The 21,171-nt window shown below is 39.2% G+C and overlaps 2 protein-coding genes across 2 annotated transcripts in view; both read left to right on the forward strand.

Annotated features, from left to right (window-relative positions):
• LOC138675775 (sodium-coupled monocarboxylate transporter 1) overlaps window positions 1-21,171 on the forward strand; it is a 63,024-nt gene that overhangs the window by 16,456 nt on the left and 25,397 nt on the right. The window contains exons 7-9 of the mRNA XM_069764294.1: window positions 12,685-12,814; window positions 17,079-17,167; window positions 17,294-17,406. Coding sequence (XP_069620395.1) covers window positions 12,685-12,814; window positions 17,079-17,167; window positions 17,294-17,406 — 332 coding nt within the window. The remainder of the gene's footprint in view (window positions 1-12,684; window positions 12,815-17,078; window positions 17,168-17,293; window positions 17,407-21,171) is intronic.
• Window positions 5,845-9,133, forward strand: LOC138675776 (uncharacterized). Its single transcript, XM_069764295.1, has 6 exons — window positions 5,845-5,925; window positions 6,396-6,453; window positions 6,560-6,670; window positions 7,070-7,246; window positions 7,466-7,576; window positions 7,758-9,133. Exons 2-6 carry the CDS (start codon window positions 6,396-6,398, stop codon window positions 8,438-8,440), a joined length of 1,140 nt encoding a protein of 379 aa, XP_069620396.1. The 5' UTR covers window positions 5,845-5,925; the 3' UTR covers window positions 8,441-9,133.

Consider the following 21,171-nt stretch of genomic DNA (forward strand, 5'->3'; position numbering starts at 1 on the left):
GAGGCCATTGCAAGTTGTGTTTATTCACATTGTAGCAGGTTTTATCCTTGTGGCTGCCTTATATACACAGAAGAGATATGCACCAATGTCACAACACAAGTTATAATATGACCCAATGTTACAACACAAGTAAGAAGCGTCGTGTTTTATACGAATAAAAGTCATTTAGGACTTATGTTATCATGTTTTTGCACTTTATTAATATGCTGACCACATAGGTCAGTGATTTTTGCACTTTATTAATATGCAGGCCACATAGGTCAGTGATTTTTGCACTTTATTAACATACAACACACAAGAAATAGACATTTAGAACTTATTTATGATTAATATGCGATTATTAGGCATTTAGGACTTATGTTATCATGTTTTTGCACTTTATTAATATGCTGACCACATAGGTCAAGGATTTTTGCACTTTATTAATATGCGGTCCACATAGGTCAGTGATTTTTGCACTTTATTAACATACCACACAAGAAATAGACATTTAGAACTTATTTATGATTAATATGCGATTATTAGGCATTTAGGACTTATGTTATCATGTTTTTGCACTTTATTAATATGCGGTTATTAGTCATTTAGGACTTATGTTATCATGTTTTTGCACTTTATTAATATGCTGACCACATAGGTCAGGGATTTTTTGTACTTTATTAATATGCGGACCACAAACACTTCTGCACCCACGGGCACTTCTCAACCAACCATGCATCCGGTACTCATCAGTCACTGTGAAATAATGCAAAAATACATCTGTGCGCGGCTGTCGGCATCAACATTGTGCTATTATAAGTTTATGGTTCTGTAAAGAACACACAACACATACAGAACTCACACACACACACAAATACACACAGCACACAACACGCACACATTTCTCAAAATGCCATACACTTCAGAATATATTTGCAATTCACTACGCATGTAACACATATTTCTTCGCCCCACACGCATTTAACAGTCTTTCATATGTATCGCAGAAAGATTTTAGTTCCAACTGCGGGTCAGCGGCATGACCACATAGGTCAGGGATTTTTTGTACTTTATTAATATGCGGACCACAAACACTTCTGCACCCACGGGCACTTCTCAACCAACCATGCATCCGGTACTCATCAGTCACTGTGAAATAATGCAAAAATACATCTGTGCGCGGCTGTCGGCATCAACATTGTGCTATTATAAGTTTATGGTTCTGTAAAGAACACACAACACATACAGAACTCACACACACACACAAATACACACAGCACACAACACGCACACATTTCTCAAAATGCCATACACTTCAGAATATATTTGCAATTCACTACGCATGTAACACATATTTCTTCGCCCCACACGCATTTAACAGTCTTTCATATGTATCGCAGAAAGATTTTAGTTCCAACTGCGGGTCAGCGGCATGACCACATAGGTCAGGGATTTTTTGTACTTTATTAATATGCGGACCACAAACACTTCTGCACCCACGGGCACTTCTCAACCAACCATGCATCCGGTACTCATCAGTCACTGTGAAATAATGCAAAAATACATCTGTGCGCGGCTGTCGGCATCAACATTGTGCTATTATAAGTTTATGGTTCTGTAAAGAACACACAACACATACAGAACTCACACACACACACAAATACACACAGCACACAACACGCACACATTTCTCAAAATGCCATACACTTCAGAATATATTTGCAATTCACTACGCATGTAACACATATTTCTTCGCCCCACACGCATTTAACAGTCTTTCATATGTATCGCAGAAAGATTTTAGTTCCAACTGCGGGTCAGCGGCTTAAAGAAAAGTTATTGTGGCCTTGATTCTGGGGTAACACATGTTTATAAATATAACCTAGTCGTGTATTTATTTTACACATGGTTTATAACACATTTCATTTGTTTTTGTTGTTTGATTGTCATGTAAGAAGCGTTGTGTTTTATACGAATATAAAAGTGACACATTCCCATATATTATTACAGCTTTCATTAATTCTACATTATTTTAGCACATATTAATTTTACACTATTAATTTTACAGGAGCCTGTGCTGCCTATAATTTGACTCCTTTTTATACAAAGACATCTAACATATACAGACTTTTAATATTTTTGTGTAAAATCGCGGTCAGACAGGCACAAACACACACACACACAAATACACACAGCACACAACACGCACACATTTCTCAAAATGCCATACACTTCAGAATATATTTGCAATTCACTACGCATGTAACACATATTTCTTCGCCCCACACGCATTTAACAGTCTTTCATATGTATCGCAGAAAGATTTTAGTTCCAACTGCGGGTCAGCGGCTTAAAGAAAAGTTATTGTGGCCTTGATTCTGGGGTAACACATGTTTATAAATATAGCCTAGTCGTGTATTTATTTTACACATGGTTTATAACACATTTCATTTGTTTTTTGTTGTTTGATTGTCATGTAAGAAGCGTTGTGTTTTATACGAATATAAAAGTGACACATTCCCATATATTATTACAGCTTTCATTAATTCTACATTATTTTAGCACATATTAATTTTACACTATTAATTTTACAGGAGCCTGTGCTGCCTATAATTTGACTCCTTTTTATACAAAGACATCTAACATATACAGACTTTTAATATTTTTGTGTAAAATCGCGGTCAGACAGGCACAAACACACACACACACACACACACACGCACACAACACAGAACCACACACAACAAACACACAGAACCCACACACACACACACACACACAAGAAATAGACATTTAGGACTTATTTATGTTATTATCTTTATGCACTTTGAATGTGCTGTCTATAATTTGACTCTATCCTTGTTTTGTTGAAAATAACTGGACATACATAAGAAACCGGGCAATATATCTTTATAGAAATAACACTTCTGCACTCTTTGTGTATTTCTATCAGTTTTATTCAGGCATTTATAACACAACATGTTTGATATTGGTAATTTGATTCTGGGAACACATTTTAAGTTACTGCTGCACATGTATTACTGTTTTTCTTGTTTTTTTGTGTAAAATTTCGTTGTTGGCTTACAAAGACATTTCTTTGAGAAATGTGTAGCATAACCAATTACCCATCACGGCCACTAGATGGCAGAATATCATATTAATTATTCTGGGATAACATTTCTCTTTGGGCATTTCTATCAGTTTTATTTATGCTTTTATAACACAACATGTCTGCTATTGTTAATTTGATTCGGGGATAACACATGTTTATAAAAATAACGCTATAGCAAGCGGTAATGTCAAATTCTGAAAATAGCCATTTTATATTGAATTACTAACATTTTTCTATTTTAGCGCTGACACAGCCACATATATTATTCCAGCTTTCTTTAATTCTGCATTATTTTATCACATGATGAAAATAGTCATTTTATATTGAATTACTGCAGCTCGCGGCGCGTTACCACTGGACTCGTTTCTCAATTAATTTCCCAGCTGACGACGCTATCTATAATTCTGCGTATACCTTAGGCGTGTATTTACATGACAGTGTAATTATTTCTCACAATAAAACAACAGCTCAAATTTTAAGTTAGCTAACAGCATAATGATGACAAATGCATCTTTGCGGAATCTGATAACGACACGCTGAACAAAGGACGGAGCCTGACAAATACACACAACACACAACACGCACATATTATGAAAAATGACAACCATTGTATGTGATTTAAAAGACTTTAGTTAGATTTATCAGGGGTGATTTAGTTTGAAAGCACGCAACTCCTCGGTAATGTCATGTGTTGGACACGCATTTAACAGTCTTTCATATGTATCGCAGAAAGATTTTAGTTCCATCTGTGCGAGTTTGCTTTGAGCGTACTGCGCAGACATGTCAGTAAACATTTTGACATGGTCAGCATCCCACGAAGGACGACCTGTGTAAGGTGTATGTACAGCAACTTTCTGCTTTCTACCTACACGGCGTCGGGATACGGTTCGTTTCTTTAGAGGTAATACAGGGGCAAAAACGCTAGAAAAGTCTGCAAGAGCAGTATCTGCAGATTGCACAGTCTGGCACACAGGTATATTGAGGGGCTCTGTGGGTGACCACATACCCTCGGAGAGCTGTTCAATTTCTCTGTTTTCAGGCGTAACTTGGGGTATGGCGCTTGTGCTATTGGCGGGCCGAGTTATGCGGGGCCTAGCGTTCGGCGCTGCACGTTTCTCTCTTGAAACGTTCGTATATTTCTGATGTGAAATCTTGGGGCTTGGATTCCCGGGTTGTTTTGGTGCAGCGTAGCATTCATCACGATCCACAACACAGATGGGCGAGAGAGATGTTGTTCGCACCGCCGTATTAGCTCTTTGTGGTTGATTCTCTTCAGTGTCGTAATTACGCCGGTGCAAAACTCGTTGTTGAAGAGGCGACGTATCTAAAAGAAAAGATACAAGTGGCGGTTAGCCGCGAAACGGCGCAAAATTGGAAAAGCTAAACGGCGACGCATAGCTATGATCATACGTAATATTTGAAAAGTTAATGGGGACAGGTAGCCATGAAATCATTGTAACAATATTTACATAAACCTGTATAGAGCAGTCCAGATATATACTTACAAGTATGAAGCGGGAATTGTCCCACATCAGCTCCTGGTTTAACGGGAGGCGCAATGCTCAAACTCGCAGAGGCGGGAATATTCTCTTTTTCAAGCTGTATTTTCCGGGCAACTAGATTAGCGGGTGTAAGTAAAAATATAACGATTAGCGAACACAGAATTGATTTTCTACACAAAACTGCAGCGGTGAGAAGAATATATATATATATATATATATATATATATATATATATTCAAAAATGAATTTTCTGACAGTTAGCTAGCAGCTGTAAGTAAATATGAGTATTACACAAAAGTGAGAATCGACTGTATTTCAAGTGAACAGATACCTTTTCTATTCTTGAAACATCGGCGTAACGAGTTGCCGCGTCTTTTAGGCGCATCGGGTTTCGCTGAAGTTGCAGGGTTCTTGACATCTATGATCTCCACGTCTGAACCCAGCGTATCGCGTGGTTCGGGAACACACCAGTTTTCAGCCATAGCGTCAGATGTCTCCGTGTCAGTATCTGTATGAGAAATTGCGCGTAGTTCGTGTTTACATACAAAGGATTAAAGCAACTGATATAGTATAATATAGTTTTACGGTATAAACATATTTGCGGTGTAAATTAATATAGCAAGACTTATGCCGCTATATATTAATAATTCAGTATTATATTGATGGCTACCGCTATTATTTGTTTTATTAATTTAATCATATATTTATTATGCCATAATTTGTGTAATACAATAGTTAATAGATGCTATAGTTTTACGCCATAAACAGTATATATTAACATAGATAATATATATATATATATATATATTTAGCTTTCTTACATGTGATACATGAAAGATAAATATCTTTGTACCGTGTTACAATGACATTTTTCCCTATCTAAAAGCAAAAAGGTGCTCCTAATTACCCATGATGAGATGAAGAGCAGGCCCATTATCGGCTATCGGCGCCACGGCTTCAATGCGCGCATAATTCTGCGTTATGAAATTATTGCGCCAATCGGGCGACATACACGGCTCTTAAATAAGAAAGAATGCATGAATATATAATTAATATAATTTACTTATAATATAATGACACAATCAGAATGAGTCAATACTCTGTACATTATACGCGTATAATACCGAGTTAATACATGCATTAATTGCATGTATGACTGTGTTCTGGGTGTTAACAGAAGGCGTGTGATGTGGCGTAACTGGGTGTGTTTCTGGGTGTTAACACCTGAGTTGCTTTCTGACACTCAGGATAAATACAGCTGCCTGTCCCACTACAGTACAACAGACATCCACCAGAAGTCCGACTAGGATAAAAAGCAGAGCTATTCTAAATGTAAGTATATAAGACAGTTGTGTTATTATTCGCAAATGCATAATTATATTTAACTATGCATCTCTAAACCATAATTAAGGCTGTTATTTGTTTAATAAGTTAGTGTTATACTGGCAGCTAACTGCATATTTAGTAGCGATGTATAATATAGTTTTTTACTGTATAAGCAATATTTGTGGGACATAATTAATATAGAAAGGCTTATGGATGGGGCATAACAACCATTGTTATCTGACATGTGCGCGCAATTAGTCACGGGTGACGTATAATGCTGTTTCCTGTAGGTGTGTTCACGGTGGGTGGTAATTTCTCTCTGAACAGTTGCGCTACTCTCTGAAAAGTAGGTGTTTACTGTTTTATTTGCGGTCTAATATTATCAATGCCTGTAAAGCATATTTTTGTAACGTAGTTTTAAACTGTATTTATTGGCGGCGCAGTTATAGATAAAACTTATCCCCTATTTATTTAAGATGGAAGCCCAATACCCTCGCGAGCAATGCAGCCCCCTTCTTGCAAGCACACAATTAGGTATTATACGCGTATAATGTACAGAGTATTGACTCATTCTGATTGTGTCATTATATTATAAGTAAATTATATTAATTATATATTCATGCATTCTTTCTTATTTAAGAGCCGTGTATGTCGCCCGATTGGCGCAATAATTTCATAACGCAGAATTATGCGCGCATTGAAGCCGTGGCGCCGATAGCCGATAATGGGCCTGCTCTTCATCTCATCATGGGTAATTAGGAGCACCTTTTTGCTTTTAGATAGGGAAAAATGTCATTGTAACACGGTACAAAGATATTTATCTTTCATGTATCACATGTAAGAAAGCTAAATATATATATATATATATATATTATCTATGTTAATATATACTGTTTATGGCGTAAAACTATAGCATCTATTAACTATTGTATTACACAAATTATGGCATAATAAATATATGATTAAATTAATAAAACAAATAATAGCGGTAGCCATCAATATAATACTGAATTATTAATATATAGCGGCATAAGTCTTGCTATATTAATTTACACCGCAAATATGTTTATACCGTAAAACTATATTATACTATATCAGTTGCTTTAATCCTTTGTATGTAAACACGAACTACGCGCAATTTCTCATACAGATACTGACACGGAGACATCTGACGCTATGGCTGAAAACTGGTGTGTTCCCGAACCACGCGATACGCTGGGTTCAGACGTGGAGATCATAGATGTCAAGAACCCTGCAACTTCAGCGAAACCCGATGCGCCTAAAAGACGCGGCAACTCGTTACGCCGATGTTTCAAGAATAGAAAAGGTATCTGTTCACTTGAAATACAGTCGATTCTCACTTTTGTGTAATACTCATATTTACTTACAGCTGCTAGCTAACTGTCAGAAAATTCATTTTTGAATATATATATATATATATATATATATATATATATATATATTCTTCTCACCGCTGCAGTTTTGTGTAGAAAATCAATTCTGTGTTCGCTAATCGTTATATTTTTACTTACACCCGCTAATCTAGTTGCCCGGAAAATACAGCTTGAAAAAGAGAATATTCCCGCCTCTGCGAGTTTGAGCATTGCGCCTCCCGTTAAACCAGGAGCTGATGTGGGACAATTCCCGCTTCATACTTGTAAGTATATATCTGGACTGCTCTATACAGGTTTATGTAAATATTGTTACAATGATTTCATGGCTACCTGTCCCCATTAACTTTTCAAATATTACGTATGATCATAGCTATGCGTCGCCGTTTAGCTTTTCCAATTTTGCGCCGTTTCGCGGCTAACCGCCACTTGTATCTTTTCTTTTAGATACGTCGCCTCTTCAACAACGAGTTTTGCACCGGCGTAATTACGACACTGAAGAGAATCAACCACAAAGAGCTAATACGGCGGTGCGAACAACATCTCTCTCGCCCATCTGTGTTGTGGATCGTGATGAATGCTACGCTGCACCAAAACAACCCGGGAATCCAAGCCCCAAGATTTCACATCAGAAATATACGAACGTTTCAAGAGAGAAACGTGCAGCGCCGAACGCTAGGCCCCGCATAACTCGGCCCGCCAATAGCACAAGCGCCATACCCCAAGTTACGCCTGAAAACAGAGAAATTGAACAGCTCTCCGAGGGTATGTGGTCACCCACAGAGCCCCTCAATATACCTGTGTGCCAGACTGTGCAATCTGCAGATACTGCTCTTGCAGACTTTTCTAGCGTTTTTGCCCCTGTATTACCTCTAAAGAAACGAACCGTATCCCGACGCCGTGTAGGTAGAAAGCAGAAAGTTGCTGTACATACACCTTACACAGGTCGTCCTTCGTGGGATGCTGACCATGTCAAAATGTTTACTGACATGTCTGCGCAGTACGCTCAAAGCAAACTCGCACAGATGGAACTAAAATCTTTCTGCGATACATATGAAAGACTGTTAAATGCGTGTCCAACACATGACATTACCGAGGAGTTGCGTGCTTTCAAACTAAATCACCCCTGATAAATCTAACTAAAGTCTTTTAAATCACATACAATGGTTGTCATTTTTCATAATATGTGCGTGTTGTGTGTTGTGTGTATTTGTCAGGCTCCGTCCTTTGTTCAGCGTGTCGTTATCAGATTCCGCAAAGATGCATTTGTCATCATTATGCTGTTAGCTAACTTAAAATTTGAGCTGTTGTTTTATTGTGAGAAATAATTACACTGTCATGTAAATACACGCCTAAGGTATACGCAGAATTATAGATAGCGTCGTCAGCTGGGAAATTAATTGAGAAACGAGTCCAGTGGTAACGCGCCGCGAGCTGCAGTAATTCAATATAAAATGACTATTTTCATCATGTGATAAAATAATGCAGAATTAAAGAAAGCTGGAATAATATATGTGGCTGTGTCAGCGCTAAAATAGAAAAATGTTAGTAATTCAATATAAAATGGCTATTTTCAGAATTTGACATTACCGCTTGCTATAGCGTTATTTTTATAAACATGTGTTATCCCCGAATCAAATTAACAATAGCAGACATGTTGTGTTATAAAAGCATAAATAAAACTGATAGAAATGCCCAAAGAGAAATGTTATCCCAGAATAATTAATATGATATTCTGCCATCTAGTGGCCGTGATGGGTAATTGGTTATGCTACACATTTCTCAAAGAAATGTCTTTGTAAGCCAACAACGAAATTTTACACAAAAAAACAAGAAAAACAGTAATACATGTGCAGCAGTAACTTAAAATGTGTTCCCAGAATCAAATTACCAATATCAAACATGTTGTGTTATAAATGCCTGAATAAAACTGATAGAAATACACAAAGAGTGCAGAAGTGTTATTTCTATAAAGATATATTGCCCGGTTTCTTATGTATGTCCAGTTATTTTCAACAAAACAAGGATAGAGTCAAATTATAGACAGCACATTCAAAGTGCATAAAGATAATAACATAAATAAGTCCTAAATGTCTATTTCTTGTGTGTGTGTGTGTGTGTGTGGGTTCTGTGTGTTTGTTGTGTGTGGTTCTGTGTTGTGTGCGTGTGTGTGTGTGTGTGTGTGTGTTTGTGCCTGTCTGACCGCGATTTTACACAAAAATATTAAAAGTCTGTATATGTTAGATGTCTTTGTATAAAAAGGAGTCAAATTATAGGCAGCACAGGCTCCTGTAAAATTAATAGTGTAAAATTAATATGTGCTAAAATAATGTAGAATTAATGAAAGCTGTAATAATATATGGGAATGTGTCACTTTTATATTCGTATAAAACACAACGCTTCTTACATGACAATCAAACAACAAAAAACAAATGAAATGTGTTATAAACCATGTGTAAAATAAATACACGACTAGGCTATATTTATAAACATGTGTTACCCCAGAATCAAGGCCACAATAACTTTTCTTTAAGCCGCTGACCCGCAGTTGGAACTAAAATCTTTCTGCGATACATATGAAAGACTGTTAAATGCGTGTGGGGCGAAGAAATATGTGTTACATGCGTAGTGAATTGCAAATATATTCTGAAGTGTATGGCATTTTGAGAAATGTGTGCGTGTTGTGTGCTGTGTGTATTTGTGTGTGTGTGTGTTTGTGCCTGTCTGACCGCGATTTTACACAAAAATATTAAAAGTCTGTATATGTTAGATGTCTTTGTATAAAAAGGAGTCAAATTATAGGCAGCACAGGCTCCTGTAAAATTAATAGTGTAAAATTAATATGTGCTAAAATAATGTAGAATTAATGAAAGCTGTAATAATATATGGGAATGTGTCACTTTTATATTCGTATAAAACACAACGCTTCTTACATGACAATCAAACAACAAAAACAAATGAAATGTGTTATAAACCATGTGTAAAATAAATACACGACTAGGTTATATTTATAAACATGTGTTACCCCAGAATCAAGGCCACAATAACTTTTCTTTAAGCCGCTGACCCGCAGTTGGAACTAAAATCTTTCTGCGATACATATGAAAGACTGTTAAATGCGTGTGGGGCGAAGAAATATGTGTTACATGCGTAGTGAATTGCAAATATATTCTGAAGTGTATGGCATTTTGAGAAATGTGTGCGTGTTGTGTGCTGTGTGTATTTGTGTGTGTGTGTGAGTTCTGTATGTGTTGTGTGTTCTTTACAGAACCATAAACTTATAATAGCACAATGTTGATGCCGACAGCCGCGCACAGATGTATTTTTGCATTATTTCACAGTGACTGATGAGTACCGGATGCATGGTTGGTTGAGAAGTGCCCGTGGGTGCAGAAGTGTTTGTGGTCCGCATATTAATAAAGTACAAAAAATCCCTGACCTATGTGGTCAGCATATTAATAAAGTGCAAAAACATGATAACATAAGTCCTAAATGACTAATAACCGCATATTAATAAAGTGCAAAAACATGATAACATAAGTCCTAAATGCCTAATAATCGCATATTAATCATAAATAAGTTCTAAATGTCTATTTCTTGTGTGGTATGTTAATAAAGTGCAAAAATCACTGACCTATGTGGACCGCATATTAATAAAGTGCAAAAATCCTTGACCTATGTGGTCAGCATATTAATAAAGTGCAAAAACATGATAACATAAGTCCTAAATGCCTAATAATCGCATATTAATCATAAATAAGTTCTAAATGTCTATTTCTTGTGTGTTGTATGTTAATAAAGTGCAAAAATCACTGACCTATGTGGCCTGCATATTAATAAAGTGCAAAAATCACTGACCTATGTGGTCAGCATATTAATAAAGTGCAAAAACATGATAACATAAGTCCTAAATGACTTTTATTCGTATAAAACACGACGCTTCTTACTTGTGTTGTAACATTGGGTCATATTATAACTTGTGTTGTGACATTGGTGCATATCTCTTCTGTGTATATAAGGCAGCCACAAGGATAAAACCTGCTACAATGTGAATAAACACAACTTGCAATGGCCTCAGTAGATAACAAATAACTTTGCAGATGCCATCTTCAGGACACAAAAAAGAGAAAGCAAATATCAATTCAGGTACAATACAAGTACAAATGTGTTATAAAACAAAGTTCTGCTTCACAAAGATCACCAAACAGCATGAGTTTGTACAAAAATATCTGACCCTCAGATAACACAGCTGTTTTCTGAGAAAGCTAATACAAAAAACAAATAACCTCAGATGCCATCTTCAGGACACAATAACTTTTCTGTTTGTGAGAATAAACATTTATGGGGTACGCAAATACAACAACAATTGCTTGACCTAGGTGCTATAAGCCTCTGACCCACAGTTAACCTAATTTAGGTAATGTTTACCATTTAGTTAGTGTTTGAGAATACTTTTCACATAACAGGCTGTAGGATTGCATACAGAAACATCAGCCCTATTCACTATATGGATACACTGTGAATAAAACAAAAGCTTACAGAATCAAACTCGGGGCTACGTATAAAATCTATTATAAAACAAATGAAAAAGGTGTTATAAACCACGTGTAAAATAAATACACGACTAGGCTATAATTATAAACATGTGTTATTCCACAAAATACGGGAATAATATCAAAACTACAACAAATTAAACTATATTAAACTATATCAAAAGGGGGAATCAAACAAGGAGGGACAGCTGGATACCAGCCGTCAGACAAGGGGAGGGGAGGGGTTACACATTTTGATACACTTTGATAGGGGCGGGGCACCTGTCAGATTGAGTTTGACGAGACATGGCTATTATACACTACTCACGGAGATCTTCAACAGATCTCCGTCTGAAATAGCAACCCATCGGTGACCCACGTTGCTGGAACACAGATGGGCACCTAGAATGTTGTACCCACCTGTCAGTGCGTTGTTAATGCTGCCGTGAGAGTTTGACAGCTACATTTAACAGGTTCACAATGACGAGCAGCGATTTGCGTCACCCCCAGCTATTTGAGACAGGTTGTGGCTGTAAACACACAGCCATTATTTACTGAATATGGGGCGAGCTCACATTGTGTGTCTGCTCCATACACCCGCTCCCGCAAGTCGTAAAAGGATTAAATGAACCTTTCCAAAATCACAGTCTACCCACTTAAAAGCTCGACCAAAAAGGACAAAAAAATCTAAAATAAATCAGCGCTCATTAGAATGGAATTATATATTTCCATGCATCCAGATTATAATGTCTGATATGATTGATGACTTCAGAGATGAATAATATGTGTAACTAATAGTTTTCCATACTTACCTGGGCCTTATATATTACATATCTTCTTAGGTCGCTGTATGTGAATCTAGTAGGACTCTGGGCTATTCTCTGCTGTGCTGTGCTTAGTGGGCTGGCTATGTATTCTATTTATAAGGACTGTGACCCTTGGACTGCAAAATTTGTATCAGCCCCTGACCAGGTATGTAATAAAAAACAAAGGACAAATATGTTATTTTTACTTTATTCGTTAGTCAAGGGTCTACTTATACTTAAAAAGGAAAAATACACACTGAACAAAGCAATAGTATATGCTGGGACGTAAGGTATGTAGTACCGAAAAGTAAATTTAGTATTAAATATACATATATACTTGCTTATAAAAATAAATGGCAGACCATTCGGATGTGAGATAATTAAATAAGGAGGAAAAACGAACAAGAAGGTCACAAAGGATGATAAGACAATGGTTGTAAAGGATAAAACATTGTTTTTATTTAAGGTACCTTCACACTAAACGATATCGCTAGCAATCCGTGACGTTGCAGCGTCCTCGCTAGCGATATCGTTTAGTTTGACACGCAGCAGCGATCAGAATCCTGCTGTGATATCGCTGGTCGGGGCTAGAGGGCCAGAACTTTCTTTGGTCGCTGGCTCTCCCGCTGACATCGCTGAATCGACGTGTGTGACACCGATTCAGCGATGTCTTCGCTGGTAACCAGGGTAAACATCGGGTTACTATGCGCAGGGCCGCGCTTAGTAACCCGATGTTTACCCTGGTTACCATCCTAAAAGTAAAAAAAACAAACGCTACATACTTACCTACTGCTGTCTGTCCTCGGCGCTCTGCTTCTCTGCTCTGGCTGTGAGCACAGCGGCCGGAAAGCAGAGCGGTGACGTCACCGCTCTGCTTTCCGGCTGCCCGGCGCTCACAGCCAGAGCAGAGAAGCACAGCGCCGAGGACAGACAGCGGTAGGTAAGTATGTGGCGTTTGTTTTTTTTACTTTTAGGATGGTAACCAGGGTAAACATCGGGTTACTAAGCGCGGCCCTGCGCTTAGTAACCCGATGTTTACCCTGGTTACCGGCATCGTTGGTCGCTGGAGAGCGGTCTGTGTGACAGCTCTCCAGCGACCAAACAGCGACACTGCAGCGATCCGGATCGTTGTCTGGATCGCTGCAGCGTCATTTAGTGTGAAGGTACCTTTAGACAAAGATAAGAAAGGGTAAAAGATGGCACTAACAACATACAGCGAGTGCCTGCAAACACAGATGTGACCACATATACTGATGATGATATAATTAACATGAGACGCGCATGAAAGACAATAGACCAAGTAGTGGGGTACCAAGGGTACCAAACATGTAAATATATAGAACACAAATTTGTAAGAGGTAAACAACACCAATCGGGTGTATCAAGGGGAAGAATGTAAATACTTGTGTCAAAGGAAGATGAAAGATACATAAAAAGTGGTGAATGCCTAAGTAAGGAGGGGGTTGTTATCAGTTAGAGGTGAGGTCAATGGTTAAAAGAAGGTAACCGTATAACATGTTACTGTACACAGAAGGTAGTAAGGCTTTATGACCAAAGAGCTGCACAGGGAAACAGGGTGTCAAACAAATGTAGTAATGATAGCATAAGGAAAAATGGCACAGAAAAAGTCAAAGATGGGGATGACGTGCATATACAGCTGTAGAACCTCAATGGGTGTAGAGGATCTGTATATAGTCGTCTCTATGTACACATCGTCACTGTGTGGAAGTGCCAGATATTGCAAACACTAAAGAGGGCAGACTGTCCCGAGTGCACATTGGAAGTAAAGCAGAGTGTACAGAAATGGCAGGCACAAAATGTGAACAAATGAATGAGAGTGACCTGTATGGTCACGCAGGTGAATGCATGAATGCGTCCCGACAGATGTTTCTATAGTTACTGATATACAATTATAAGCATTTCACAAGTTTTTAAACTTTTATTAACAAATACATCATTTTATGTAAAGACTCAATATGTATAGTGTTGTCTCTTATTTTCCAAGACTTCTGCAATTCGCCCTAGCTCCCAGATATCAGCTAGTAGGCTAAATCCTGGCAACTCATTCTTGCTTAATCAGTGCTTTATATGCTTATTAGCCTTATGCTTGTCATGATCCATTCCAGGGTTTATTAGTGTCTGCCCTTTTTTCTGGATGGATCATGTCAAGGGTTAACTTTGCTCTGCCTCATTCTGGGTTCAGGTTTGCTATTTAGCTCCCATGAATCTTGCTGGCAGTGTCAGCTATAGCTCTGTCTTTGGCGTGTGAACCTGACTCTGGAAGCCCTTGGTTTGTCCTACTGTGAGCCCTGACTTGTCCTGAGTCTGTTATCTCCCCCTGCCTGCCCTTTCCCAGTGTCTCTTTGTTTGTCTGTCGTTCTGCTTGACTCCCTGGTTCTGATCTTCTGGCTTGGCTTTTGACTCTGTTTCAGTTTGTCCCTATGGTACCGTATTTGCCCGTCCTGGTTTACTGATCCCTTGCTACGTTCTGACTATTCATTCTGTCTAAATCTGTTTGTACTGTTGTGCTGTCTTATGCTCTGACTTGGCTGTCCTGACCTCGCTCTCGCCACTAGGTGGCGTCTGTTCAGTTGCTCTATGTGTGCAGTCTGGCTTCCCTACCAGGCTCCCCCTGGGGGAGGTTGCACTGTACTGCACTGCAGCAGCCTGACAATGCTTTTATAGAGTTGATCACAGATTCTCAATGGGATTGAGATCTCTGAGTTTCCTGGCCAAGGACCATAAAGTTAAATTTCTTGTTCACCCAGCCACTTAGTTATCACTTTGTCTTGTGACATGGTGCTCCATCATGCTGAAAGAAAGCATTGTTCATCACCAAATTGCTCCTGGATCATTGGGAGAAGTTGCTCTTGGAGAATGTTCCTATATATCATTCATGGCAGTGTTCTTAGGAAAAATTGTGAACCCACTCCCCTGGATAAAAAGCAACCCTCAAACATGAATGGTCTCAGAAGCTTTACAATTGGCAAGACACAGGACTCATGGTATCTCACACCTTTACTTCTCTAGACAATCAATAATCAATCTTCCAGGTTTCTCAAACAGTCTGAAGGAGGCTTCATCAGAGAAAATAACTTTACCATAGACCTCTGCAGTCCAATCCCTGTACTCTCTTCAAAATGTCAGTGTGTACTTGATGTTTTTCTTGGAGAGAAATGGTTCTTTGATGCCCTTCTTGACTCCAGGCCATCCTCCAAAAGCATGCACCTTGTCCTTCTGGACAATAATTCTTGCTGCTTCACTCAACCATTTGTCACAGTCCGAGCACAGACTGAGATGCATGGACTGTCCGTGGCTCTCCTCACTCAATGTGTACACTGCAGATTTTTTTTTACTATTTGTAAATTGACATGCAGTGCAGATTTTAAAATCAGCAGCATGTCAGTTGTGTTACAGAACTCTTTGTGTGCATCAAAAAATGCATGTTCATAGTGGCAAAGCAAGGTTAGAGATGCTTGAGGCATGGCAACTACTATATATGACACCCCCTAAGAATACACTTAGACTACCTTATAATGTGCAGCAATAATTCCTTAGAAGGCTTGCTTCCTTATCTGTTTAAACGGGCTACCATTCACTTGATAAAGTAGTAAAAACATTAATCAGGAGAAATAATTTTTAATGTTGCTGAAAGATCAACATTCTCGCCACCATACACATTAGACTGCCAGCCACTCTCGTCTATATTGGTGGGTGCATCAAACATTAGTGTAGTGTGTAAGATTACCTAAAACCCCATCCCTATCCTTCATCCTAGGTCTATTCATAGTCCTTACCCTAGTACTAACCCTAATCTTAGTCCTAATCATAGGCTTAACACTATTCCTAAACCTAATCTTAATCCTATGTTCAATTTGTTTTTATTAATGAATATTGAAAATGCCAAAAAAGATAACATACGACCTGTCTTTCCTCTCAAAAAATTGTAAGTGAGAGACGAGGCAGGGAGATGTTTAAACCATGTACATTTTTGAATATAATTTTTCTGGTCTTTTATCTGAAGAGCTTGTTTTTATAGAACTGTTAAAACTTGCTATTTAATTAAGCATGAGTACTCAGTCATCATTTTGTTTAAAGTATCTTGTCTGAAGGAAATTCCACTATGTGCTTTGCTCTGCTTTTATAAACCGTGACTTGCAAAAATACACACTTACATGTATTGGCATGCTATCAATGACGTTATTAATAGTTGTCTGAACTGCCATGCCATTTTCTCAAAATCGCATGGGATCTGTAAGCCTTCTTATGTGTCTGATTAATACTCCAGAAACCCTAAAGACATGGAAACTTTTCAAGTTTTTAAATCACTCCATATCTACAAAATGACCAATGCATTGCAATATCTAATATTCGTTTGTTATACTTTAGGGTATAGATTATATTAGATATATCATCTTATTTGCCCACAGCTGATGCCTTACCTATCCCTTGACATTTTGCGGGATTATCCAGGACTTCCTGGATTGTTTGTAGCATGTGCATACAGTGGGACCTTAAGGTAAAGCATTTCTTTTCAATGTAATTTAAATATATGTCTGCACATCATGCACCATTTTCCTTCTGTTTTTTATTACTATAAAATAAAAATACTACCACTAATTCCACTATTTCATATGTTTTTCAGCACGGTGTCATCCAGTATAAATGCTTTGGCAGCCGTTACAGTAGAAGACCTTGTGAAGCCTTATTTCAGATCTCTCAGTGAGACCAAGCTATCGTGGATTTCGAAAGGAGCAAGTGAGATAACAACTGACAGAAAAAATAAGGGAGACCCCACGCATTTAAAAAAAAAATAAAAAATTATTTAGTACACATGATACACAGACAGCGGGTGCTGACTTCAACTCTCATCAGTGTTGCCTGATCACGCTGATCGCAGGGAGACCAGGCAACAATGATGAGATCAGGATTCAGCACCCGGCGCCTGGGAGCAGCGCACACTGTACTGTTTTTCCCAGAAGTCGGTATTTAGAAAATGTATGATGCACACGGATGGCAAACGGATGCCACACAGATGTTACACATGGACCCATCGGTACTGATTTTTCCAGTACCTGATATATGAGGACGTGAGAAGGAGGCCTTAGAGAGTGAAAAGGTTTCTGCTCTGTGTTTATTAGGGAACCCCTTTAAGAGGATCCATCAACATACCAAGTCACATAGACCATAATTCCAGTGGCTTTTATCTTGTAAAATTAGATCCACAAAGGGTCAACTTTTACTGTCTGCATTAACTTTCCTGAATATAAGAAAAGATATCCACTTATCTTTCTCTACTCTGGGTTGTCCAGGTTTGAGAGTAAAGTCATTCACTCTATGTGGCTGCAGACTTCTGAATCATGACTTCAGCCTTCAGTGCGCATGCTCTCATGATACTTTGGTATTACCAGTTTGACCGCGCAGATGCGCTTTGCATACCTGCGGTCATATGCTGCCTTGTCTCATCTGGCTTCTCTCAGTGAAAATGAATTGAGAGGCGCCGAACACATCTAGTAGCAATGTGATTGCCTGCAAGATGGCTCCCAGCCAATAGCTGAGAGGCATCTTGTTTAAAAGGCACCCTCTCCAATGTGGAGGTGCCAAAAAACACATTTAGTCATTTGGTAGTGTGGTGTTTCTTCAGTGCAGTTGTAAGGTTCCCTGGTCCCGGTGTGGCCATGGTCCTGTACCCAAATCCCTGGTCCCGGTGTGACCGGTGTCCTGAAACCGAATCCCTTGTCTCGATGTGGCCAGGATCCTGAACTCGAATCACTGGTCCCTGTGTAGCCAGTGTCCTGAACCTGAATCCCCAGTCACAGTGAGGCCAGTCCTGAACCCGAAGTCCCTGGTCCAAGTGCGACTAGTGGCTGATCCTTGGCCCCCAGTCCGTATGCAGCTGGTGCCAGTAAAAGTATCTGACACCCGTTTGTCTGTATGTGTGCCACCGTTTATTCCGTGTATCCAGACTGCTAAAACCAGTTTCTGAATCAGTCCAGTCTAAACGTAGCCTGAGTCCATGTCAGCAAACCTGACCCCTGTGGTCAGCAGCTGCAGCACAGAACACTGCCTAGGAGTGGTACCTCTCAGTTAGGAGTCGTACCTGTCATCTACCTGCAGGCAAGCCTGTGTCCACCATCAGGAGCTCCAGTGAACACCTGGTAGCCACTTAGCCAGAAGGCAGGCACGGCCCTGTGGCACAGTGGATCCATGAACCATGTGCACCACCTGCAAACGTGACAATTGGGGAAAGAACACACCCCTAGAACATATCATCTACTATGACACATGTAATGATAGACAGTCCTGCTCTCAACCCTGATCTCTGCATCTACTGTGTATTACAAAGCAGAACTGAGTGAGATTACACCTTCAAATTTCATCCCACAGCAGTCACTGTGGGGGAAGGGGTATACAGCAGAACTGACAGCATAATGATGGGAGAGCTGCAGAGGTGTACAGTATATAATCACACTCAGTTCAGTTTTACTTCTCATACCCTCACCCTGACCACCATGAGATGAAAGAGCTAAGGCTGGAATCTTACTACCGTACAATATTGCCGACTGCTATGCGATAAAACATCTCATAGCACTCGGTCCAGTGTTACTTTATGGGGAAATCCACATCAACATATTTTTTCTCTGAAATATTCGCCCTTGCGTGTGAAATCGTAGCATGCTCTGATTGGCACCGAGACTCTGTCGAGTCCCGGCTCACTCGCACCCATGTAAGCCTATGGGTGCGAGTGACACAATGCACATCGGATATCATCTGAGTGCAGTGCGATATGCGATATGCTCCGATGCTGGCAGCAGAGGAGATGGGGAAATTGATTTCTCCGTCTCCTCCCCAGCTGTGCTCTGATTCTCTCTGTGCTAGAGGACTGGAGCAAAGTAGCATGACACTCTTATCACGCTCGCAGCAGAGCAGGAGCCGAGGGTCATCAGCATATCGGATGCCATATGCTAGTCAGACTCCGACCTAAAGGTGTAATCATGCTCCTCTCTATTCTACTCTGAAGCTGCAGAGATCAAGGCTGAAAACTGGACTGTCTATCATTACTTATCACAGGAGAAAACATGCTCTTCTGATCTTCTGGTAACGCCCCCATGAACTTAACATAAATTATAACATACACCTTATAAGCTAATATCTCCGCAACGGAGTGGAAAAAATAAAAAATAAAAACTCCATTTTTATTCAGCTTTGCAGCCACTATTCCATTGTGTGGCCAGTTTAATGTGATCCAAGTGCTGAAAGGTCCATTACACCAAGTCCATCACTTATAAAGTACTGTCCGCAGTTTCAAATGCTCAAACCTCCTGTCAGCCTCCCTTTAAATTACAAACATTTTGCTGAGAAAAGTTTCCCTGTATTTATACCTGCTTCAGTGCCTTTCTGTATTTAGTCTTCTGCACAAAATGGATCAATGCTGTGCAGCTTGGAGTTATGGAGATAATTAAATTATCATCGCTGTGAAATGTGGGCAACTGGATATGGAGAGAGTAAGAGAATGAATTGCTGAACTAAGAAAACAAAAGTATAAATTGCACCACCACTCTATGTAATTTATCCAGGTTTTCCTCCTATAAATACACTCCTCAATATTGAAATTACAACACCAAGAAGTAAAAGTTGCAGAATTATGAAAATCCCAGGATCGATAAACATTTTGATGATATCAAATAATTAAAAAATGGAAACAACGTTTGTATAACATCTCGATTTATTCATTATGAAGCATGAGTGCCACGTGCAGAAATACGCACACTTACAGTATATGCCTTGGCTGCTATTAGCAAGGATATTAATGGCTGTTTGAGGAATGTTCAGCCACGCTGAATGCATTTGGTCATTAAAATCGTCAAGATCTTTTTACAATTGTTGACCAATGATGTGCAGACAAGACAGTGCAGGGCAGAGTAGCTAATTTAGGATATGTAGGCTACTCACAATAGCATGAGCAACATGTGACCTAGCATTTTGTTGGAAAGCAGACCCTGGGACACCTTGATGTGGTCCCCAGACCAATCTGTGGCTATCATCGCACCCAAAAGTAGGATTCATCTGTGAACACAATAGCCTACCATTCCAGCCTCCATTCCAGAATTGCTCTGCTCAAAGATGTCTTTATAGATGTCAATGGAACACCTACAGCTGAATGTCTGGCTCATAATCAGTTTCCGTGCAAACATCTTCTGATGGCTTTTGTAGATTTGACCACTTATGCTTGGTGTGTGACATCCAATTTCATTTGCGGTGCAGAATGGATCAATATGCAACATTTTTTTTATCTGATAAGACCATTTGGGCAACACAATGATGAGGTCTTCATAAGGGAACGTCACACCAATCCTTCTGGGATTATGGAATTAAGCTGTAATTTAACACCATGCCAAACTGTTTGTTGCTCAAACTACTGTGAGCAGCTTGTGGGGCCTAAATGTGCTGCCATGGACTGCAACATCTCTGGACTTGTCTTCTGGCCCCTCATTGGTCATTGATTGCAAAGAGAGCTGCCAG

Source organism: Ranitomeya imitator, chromosome 4, assembly GCF_032444005.1.
Source record: "Ranitomeya imitator isolate aRanImi1 chromosome 4, aRanImi1.pri, whole genome shotgun sequence".
NCBI classification, from domain to species: domain Eukaryota; kingdom Metazoa; phylum Chordata; class Amphibia; order Anura; family Dendrobatidae; genus Ranitomeya; species Ranitomeya imitator.

Coding starts and splice junctions, on each gene's coding strand:
- LOC138675776 (XM_069764295.1), top strand. CDS start 6,396: ATGGAAGCCCAATACCCTCGCGAGCAATGCAGCCCCCTTCTTGCAAGC. Junction 6,671..7,069: donor TGCTCTTCATCTCATCATGG/GTAATTAGGAGC, acceptor TTTCTCATACAG/ATACTGACACGGAGACATCT. Junction 7,577..7,757: donor ACAATTCCCGCTTCATACTT/GTAAGTATATAT, acceptor CTTTTCTTTTAG/ATACGTCGCCTCTTCAACAA.